The sequence below is a fragment of the Phyllobates terribilis genome, unplaced genomic scaffold, assembly GCF_046119375.1.
Source record: "Phyllobates terribilis strain yellow unplaced genomic scaffold, ASM4611937v1 Scaffold_14__1_contigs__length_39327217, whole genome shotgun sequence".
Taxonomy (NCBI): Eukaryota; Metazoa; Chordata; class Amphibia; order Anura; family Dendrobatidae; genus Phyllobates; species Phyllobates terribilis.
The window spans coordinates 12,661,279-12,670,013 of record NW_027362774.1 but is presented as its reverse complement, the minus strand read 5'-3'; the positions used below and the strand labels follow the sequence as shown (position 1 = coordinate 12,670,013).

The following is an 8,735-nucleotide window of genomic DNA, read 5'->3' as shown; positions in this document are numbered from 1 at the left end:
TAGTTATATTCTTGTATATCGGGGGCAGTATTATAGTAGTTATATTCTTGTACATAGGGGGCACTATTATAGTAGTTATATTCCTGTACATAGGAGCAGTATTATAGTAGTTATATTCTTATACATAGGGGCAGTATTATAGTAGTTATATTCTTGTACATAGGGGCAGTATTATAGTAGTTATATTCTTGTACATAGGGGGCAGTATTATAGTAGTTATATTCTTGTACATAGGGGGCAGTATTATAGTAGTTATATTCTTGTACATAGGGGGCAGTATTATAGTAGTTATATTCTTGTATATCGGGGGCAGTATTATAGTAGTTATATTCTTGTACATAGGGGGCAGTATTATAGTAGTTATATTGTTGTATATCGGGGGCAGTATTATAGTAGTTATATTCTTGTACATAGGGGCAGTATTATAGTAGTTATATTCTTGTACATAGGAGCAGTATTATAGTAGTTATATTCTTGTACATAGGGGGCAGTATTATAGTAGTTATATTCTTGTATATTGGGGGCAGTATTATAGTAGTTATATTCTTGTACATAGGAGCAGTATTATAGTAGTTATATTCTTGTATATCGGGGCAGTCAAACACTATGGCTCTCACCTCTGCTACTTTTGCTCCAGGGCAGTTCGGACATTAGCTCCAGATAGTTCCTGGTCAGCGCGTACTCCGGCATGGATTGCGGCATTTTCTTTAGCCTGGTAGATGGTAATTATGAATATAATAAGAGGCCAGTGATGGGGGAGGAGTGACATTATATGGGGGGGGGGTCTCCCATCCTCACCTCTTCATCTCCTTTGTGCACACCTTCAGGGCCGGCTCCGGCATGCTGCACGACTTGACCTTCTTCTCCAATAAGATGATGTCGTCTGACTCCTCGTCATCGTCGTCTGTGCTCTCCAGTGAATGCGGTTTCGTCGCTCCTCCACCGAGCTTCCTCAGGGGACGGATTGCAACGATCTGAAGATAATGGTGGGGGACGGTCAGTGACTGCCATCAGTGAATGGAAACACTTCTGATCTCTAACACCTGCCCTGCTGACTCGCAGCTGGCTCTGTCACAGTGTATCAGTGTCCCATCCCGCTCCTGCCCCTCTCCCCGAGTTATTCACCCTCTTTTCATCATCCAGTTTGGGGTTTCGTGTTTTGTGGAGCAGTTTTAACCCCTCGATCTGACGCAGCAGGAGAGGGATCGTCACTTTAAATCTTTCTTCCAGTTCAACGGCGTCAAGAATCTGCAAAAAGAAAAGTTGATAAAGTTATTATAGCCGGGCGCCCGGTGGCGCCCGGTGGCTGCCGTCCCCATGGGCAGGAATAGGGGGCGCTAAAAATCAGTTTTGCAATTGGATTTAATTAAAAATGTTGGATCGGCCGATACAAGGAGAAGTTTGGCAACTTTGGTAAGGGTGTTTTAACTCCTTATTTTCAATATCTCACGCTTGCTGTCACTTACAGAGAACATCAAGAGGCAGAAAATCCACATGAACCTGATCGTTCTCACAGCTGAGGGTTTGCTACAATTGTACCCAGTGCAGACAATCCTCTGTGAGATGGACACAAGTCACCGGCGCGGATACATAGTAACGAAGGACTCGGCTAGGACTTCTTCAAGGTCAGTCTTGGAAGTTCTGGATGAACAGTTTCATTCATGACAGCAAGCAGAGATCTTGAAATCGGAGAAGAATTGTTAGAAAGTTGCAGAACTTTTCACCAAGTTTTCGCACAGCAGCTTTTTGTCACAATGTTGCAGATTGGATACATGGTTGTAGAGTTGAGGAGCTCTGCCGCATCGTCCTCATTGGTTATACCAGTGTAATAAAGACACATCGGTCACAATTCCACTCATCCGGCATCCGATAGTCCAGAATATATATGAGAACGTGTCCCGACCTGCAGCTTCTCCTCGTTGCTGGTTCGTATGATGGACGTCAGGACGTCCGGCAGAAACTCCTTGGGCAGATTGTTCAGCAGTCTCTTGAGTTTGGCGACGGCCGGCACCGAGCCGTCCAACATCTCCACCAGCTTAAAGGGGAAAAACAGAAAAAGTCAGAATCCGATCCTGGGAAAAGCAGGGTGACGAGGATGAAGGCAGCGGCCGCGTCCCCCCGGCACCCACCTGCACCGCGTACTTGTAGAACTGCTCCGACAGCTGCCCCAGCGCCTCCTGAAACTCGGCCGTACCGCTCAGCTCCTCCAGCCGGTCCAGCTGCTCCACCTCGGCCACCGGGTACGGCCGCTCCTTCAGGACCTCCACGATCTGGAAGCGGCACAGACCCGTCACCAACAAGGTGTAGTGCGGCTTCGGCCAGTTACTGCCAACGACCTGCACGGCCAAGGCGGCGGTCCCGATCCTACAGGGGGAGAGAATAGAAAATACATGGAAGAGGGGCCGCTGACCCCCGGGCTCCCCCCTACAGCACAGACGTGCTGACACATGGGCTTCCCCTACAGCACAGATGCGCTGACACATGGGCTTCCCCTACAGCACAGACCCCTGATCCCTGGGCTCTCCCTACAGCTCAGACCCCCTAACCCCTGGATTTCCCTTCCTACCCATATCTGCTAATCCTTTGTGTTCCCCTTCCATCACAGACCCAGTGATTATTCGATTTTCTCGGCAGCACTCTGCTCCCTGGCAAATAATGGAGCAGAAGGGTCCTTTATCTCTGAGAATTATCTCCAGCAATAACTTATCGTACAAAGTTCCAAAACATTCAGCGATTGACCGACCTTCACCTCCGAGTCTGTGATGTAAACAGTCCAAAGGCTGCGGAGCGGAGATACGAGGGGGGGACGGCGCAACGTATCCCCACAGTGGAGAGTCGGGGGGACGGCGACAGCGTATCCCCACAGTGGAGAGGCGGGGGGACGGCGACAACGTATCCCCACAGTGGAGACGCGGGGGGACGACGACAACGTATCCCCACAGTGGAGAGGCGGGGGGGGGGGGGTGACGACAACGTATCCCCACAGTGGAGACGACGACAACGTATCCCCACAGTGGAGAGGCGGGGGGACGGCGACAACGTATCCCCACAGTGGAGACGCGGGGGGACGACGACAACGCCACAGTGGAGAGGCGGGGGGGGGGCGACAACGTATCCCCACAGTGGAGACGCGGGGGGACGACGACAACGTATCCCCACAGTGGAGAGGCGGGGGGACGGCGACAACGCATCCCCACAGTGGAGAGGCGGGGGGACGACGACAACGCATCCCCACAGTGGAGAGGCGGGGGGACGACGACAACGCATCCCCACAGTGGAGAGGCGGGGGGACGATGACAACGCATCCCCACAGTGGAGACGCGGGGGGACGAAGACAACGCATCCCCACAGTGGAGACGCGGGGGGACGACGACAACGCATCCCCACAGTGTAGACGCGGGGGGACGACGACAACGTATCCCCACAGTGGAGACGCGGGGGGACGACGACAACGTATCCCCACAGTGGAGACGCGGGGGGACGACGACAACGTATCCCCACAGTGGAGACGCGGGGGGACGACGACAACGTATCCCCACAGTGGAGACGCGGGGGGACGACGACAACGTATCCCCACAGTGGAGACGCGGGGGGACGACGACAACGTATCCCCACAGAGACGCGGGGGGACGACGACAACGTATCCCCACAGAGGAGACACGGGGGGGGGGGCGACGACAACGTATCCCCACAGTGGAGACGCGGGGGGACGACGACAACGTATCCCCACAGAGGAGACACGGGGGGGGGGGCGACGACAACGTATCCTCACAGTGGAGACACGGGGGGGGGGGGGAACAACGTATCCCCACAGAGGAGACACGGGGGGGGGGGGGGGGGACAACGTATCCCCACAGAGGAGACACGGGGGGGGGGGGGGGGGGGGGAACAACGTATCCCCACAGAGGAGACACAGGGTGGGGGGGGCAACATATCCCCACAGAGAAGACACGGGGGGGGGGGGGGGGGGGGGGACGACAATGTATCCTCCCCACAGAGGAGACACGGGGGGACGGACAACTTATCCTCCCCACAGAGGAGACGCGGGGGGACGACGACAACGTATCCCCACAGAGGAGACACGGGGGGGGGGGGGCGACGACAACGTATCCCCACAGTGGAGACGCGGGGGGACGACGACAACGTATCCCCACAGAGGAGACACGGGGGGGGGGCGACGACAACGTATCCTCACAGTGGAGACACGGGGGGGGGGGGGGAACAACGTATCCCCACAGAGGAGACACAGGGTGGGGGGGGGGGGGGCAACGTATCCCCACAGAGAAGACACGGGGGGGGGGGGGGGACGACGACAACGTATCCTCCCCACAGAGGAGACACGGGGGGACGGACAACGACAACGTATCCTCCCCACAGAGGAGACACGGGGGGACGGACAACGTATCCTCCCCACAGAGGAGACACGGGGGGACGGACAACGTATCCTCCCCACAGAGGAGACACGGGGGGACGGACAACGTATCCTCCCCACAGAGGAGACACGGGGGGACGGACAACGTATCCTCCCCACAGAGGAGACACGGGGGGACGGACAACGTATCCTCCCCACAGAGGAGACACGGGGGGACGGACAACGTATCCTCCCCACAGAGGAGACACGGGGGGACGGACAACGTATCCTCCCCACAGAGGAGACACGGGGGGACGGACAACGTATCCTCCCCACAGAGGAGACACGGGGGGACGGACAACGTATCCTCCCCACAGAGGAGACACGGGGGGACGGACAACGTATCCTCCCCACAGAGGAGACACGGGGGGACGGACAACGTATCCTCCCCACAGAGGAGACACGGGGGGACGGACAACGTATCCTCCCCACAGAGGAGACACGGGGGGACGGACAACGTATCCTCCCCACAGAGGAGACACGGGGGGACGGACAACGTATCCTCCCCACAGAGGAGACACGGGGGGACGGACAACGTATCCTCCCCACAGAGGAGACACGGGGGGACGGACAACGTATCCTCCCCACAGAGGAGACACGGGGGGACGGACAACGTATCCTCCCCACAGAGGAGACACGGGGGGACGGACAACGTATCCTCCCCACAGAGGAGACACGGGGGGACGGACAACGTATCCTCCCCACAGAGGAGACACGGGGGGACGGACAACGTATCCTCCCCACAGAGGAGACACGGGGGGACGGACAACGTATCCTCCCCACAGAGGAGACACGGGGGGACGGACAACGTATCCTCCCCACAGAGGAGACACGGGGGGACGGACAACGTATCCTCCCCACAGAGGAGACACGGGGGGACGGACAACGTATCCTCCCCACAGAGGAGACACGGGGGGACGGACAACGTATCCTCCCCACAGAGGAGACACGGGGGGACGGACAACGTATCCTCCCCACAGAGGAGACACGGGGGGACGGACAACGTATCCTCCCCACAGAGGAGACACGGGGGGACGGACAACGTATCCTCCCCACAGAGGAGACACGGGGGGACGGACAACGTATCCCCACAGAGGAGACACGGGGGTACGACAACGAATCCCCACAGATGAGACACGGGGGGGGGCCCACAATGTATCCCCACAGAGGACAACCCCCCAGCTTGTACAGCTCTCAACAACACCCCCGCTTGCACAGCTCCCGACACCCCCCCCTGCTTGTACGGCTCCTGACATCCCCCCCCCTGCTTGTACAGCTCCTGAAAACCCCCCCCCCGCTTGTACGGCTCCTGACATCCCCCCCCCCCGCTTGTACGGCTCCTGACACCCCCCCCTGCTTGTACGGCTCCTGACACCCCCCCCCCTGCTTGTACGGCTCCTGACACCCCCCCTCCCCTGCTTGTACAGCTCCTGACATCCCCCCCCCTGCTTGTACGGCTCCTGGCATCCCCCCCCCCGCTTGTACGGCTCCTGACATCCCCCCCCCCTGCTTGTACGGCTCCTGACATCCCCCCCCCCTGCTTGTACGGCTCCTGACATCCCCCCCCTGCTTGTACGGCTCCTGACATCCCCACCCCCCCCTGCTTGTACGGCTCCTGACACCCCCCCCCCCCGCTTGTACGGCTCCTGACACCCCCCCTCCCCTGCTTGTACAGCTCCTGACATCCGAACCCCTGCCTGTACAGCTCCTGACATCCCCCCCCCCCTGCTTGTACGGCTCCTGACATCCCCCCCCCTGCTTGTACGGCTCCTGACATCCCCCCCCCCTGCTTGTACGGCTCCTGACATCCCCCCCCCCTGCTTGTACGGCTCCTGACACCCCCCCCCCCTGCTTGTACGGCTCCTGACATCCCCCCCCCCCTGCTTGTACGGCTCCTGACATCCCCCCCCCCTGGTTGTACAGCTCCTGACACCCCCCCCCCTGCTTGTACAGCTCCTGACATCCCCCCCCTGCTTGTACGGCTCCCGACATCCCCCCCACCCTGCTTGTACGGCTCCTGACATCCCCCCCCTGCTTGTACGGCTCCTGACACCCCCCCCCCTGCTTGTGCGGCTCCTGACACCCCCCCCCTGCTTGTACGGCTCCTGACATCCCCCCCCCCTGCTTGTACAGCTCCTGACCACCCCCCCCTCCCCTGCTTGTACGGCTCCTGACACCCCCCCCTCCCCTGCTTGTACGGCTCCTGACACCCCCCCCTCCCCTGCTTGTACGGCTCCTGACACCCCCCCCTCCCCTGCTTGTACGGCTCCTGACACCCCCCCCTCCCCTGCTTGTACGGCTCCTGACACCCCCCCCCCCTGCTTGTACGGCTCCTGACACCCCCCCCCTGCTTGTACGGCTCCTGACATCCCCCCCCTGCTTGTACGGCTCCTGACATCCCCCCCCCTGCTTGTACGGCTCCTGACACCCCCCCCCTCTTGTACGGCTCCTGACACCCCCCCCCCCTCTTGTACGGCTCCTGACATCCCCCCCTTGCTTGTACGGCTCCTGACATCCCTCCCCTGCTTGTACAGCTCCTGACATCCCCCCCCTGCTTGTACGGCTCCTGACATCCCCCCCCCCCCTGCTTGTACGGCTCCTGACATCCCCCCTCCCCTGCTTGTACAGCTCCTGACATCCTCCCCCCCCCCCAAAATTGTACAGCTCCTGACACCCCCCCCCCCTGCTTGTACGGCTCCTGACATCCCCCCCCCCCCTGCTTGTACAGCTGCTGACATCCCCCCCCTGCTTGTACAGCTGCTGACATCCCCCCCTCCCCTGCTTGTACGGCTCCTGACATCCCCCCCTCCCCTGCTTGTACGGCTCCTGACACCCCCCCCCTGCTTGTACGGCTCCTGACATCCCCCCCCCCTGCTTGTACGGCTCCTGACACCCCCCCCCCCCTGCTTGTACGGCTCCTGACACCCCCCCCTCCCCTGCTTGTACGGCTCCTGACACCCCCCCCTCCCCTGCTTGTACGGCTCCTGACATCCCCCCCTGCTTGTACGGCTCCTGACATCCCCCCCCCCTGCTTGTACGGCTCCTGACACCCCCCCCTGCTTGTACGGCTCCTGACACCCCCCCCCCTGCTTGTACGGCTCCTGACACCCCCCCCCCCTGCTTGTACGGCTCCTGACACCCCCCCCCCTGCTTGTACGGCTCCTGACATCCCCCCCCCCTGCTTGTACGGCTCCTGACACCCCCCTCCCCTGCTTGTACGGCTCCTGACACCCCCCCCCCTGCTTGTACGGCTCCTGACACCCACCCCCTGCTTGTACGGCTCCTGACACCCCCCCCCCCTGCTTGTACGGCTCCTGACACCACCCCCCCCCCCTGCTTGTACGGCTCCTGACACCACCCCCCCCCCCCCCTGCTTGTACGGCTCCTGACACCCCCCCCCCCTGCTTGTACGGCTCCTGACACCACCCCCCCCCCCCCCCTGCTTGTACGGCTCCTGACACCCCCCCCCCTGCTTGTACGGCTCCTGACACCCCCCCCCCCCCCCTGCTTGTACGGCTCCTGACACCCCCCATCCCCCCCCTGCTTGTACGGCTCCTGACACCCCCCCCCCCCCCCGCTTGTACGGCTCCTGACACCCCCCATCCCCCCCCTGCTTGTACGGCTCCTGACACCCCCCATCCCCCCCCTGCTTGTACGGCTCCTGACACCACCCCCCCCCCCCTGCTTGTACGGCTCCTGACACCCCCCATCCCCCCCTGCTTGTACAGCTCCTGACACCCAGCACTGCAGACTTCTGGCCACCCCGTGCCCGGCCGATCCCGCACCTGTGCAGGGCAGGCAGCTGCTCGCTGTCGGTGGCCGGGTCCCTGGTGTTGGGGATGACCCCGATGATCGTGCTCTTCAGGGAGGTTCCGCGCAGCAGGCGGCTCCGCACCAGCTCGGTGTTCCCGGGAGTGTCCACGCTGCACCGCATGCTGGAGCCCGGCAGCAGCACTCCGTCCCGGGTGAGTAGCAGCGGCAGGCGGCGGGGGATCTGGATGGAGCCGCTAGTCGCCATGATCCGCGGTGTCAGGGGACAACTGCGGGCAAAGGGCAAGTTCCGGACTACAAGTACGGCGAGAGGACAGCGGGCAAACAACCTCAGCTCTCGCACGGTGAAACATAACTGCGCGCTGACATCTAGTGGCCGCTGTGGGAACTGCAGCCTCTGAGGAAAAATCCGTCACATCACAGACCTGCGGCCATGACAGAAATTATCGCAGTAAGTGTGAACAATAACCAGCTTTATTAACAATTGGGGGATTACAATTTCCAGCATGGCCTCTTGGCTAGTGTACTGAGTGACAAAAAGGTTTCCTGAGGT

The 8,735-nt window shown here is 60.4% G+C and overlaps 1 protein-coding gene across 1 annotated transcript in view; it reads right to left on the bottom strand.

Annotated features, from left to right (window-relative positions):
* Nucleotides 1–8,505, bottom strand: part of LONP2 (lon peptidase 2, peroxisomal) — a 48,771-nt gene extending 40,266 nt beyond the window's left edge. Inside the window, exons 1-6 of the mRNA XM_073659678.1 lie at nt 8,197–8,505; nt 2,130–2,364; nt 1,904–2,035; nt 1,126–1,248; nt 799–974; nt 618–712 (exon numbers count right to left, since the gene is read on the bottom strand). Of these exons, the coding sequence (XP_073515779.1) occupies nt 618–712; nt 799–974; nt 1,126–1,248; nt 1,904–2,035; nt 2,130–2,364; nt 8,197–8,429 (994 nt within the window). The 5' untranslated portion in view covers nt 8,430–8,505. The remainder of the gene's footprint in view (nt 1–617; nt 713–798; nt 975–1,125; nt 1,249–1,903; nt 2,036–2,129; nt 2,365–8,196) is intronic.
* Between the last annotated feature and the right edge of the window lie 230 nt (nt 8,506–8,735).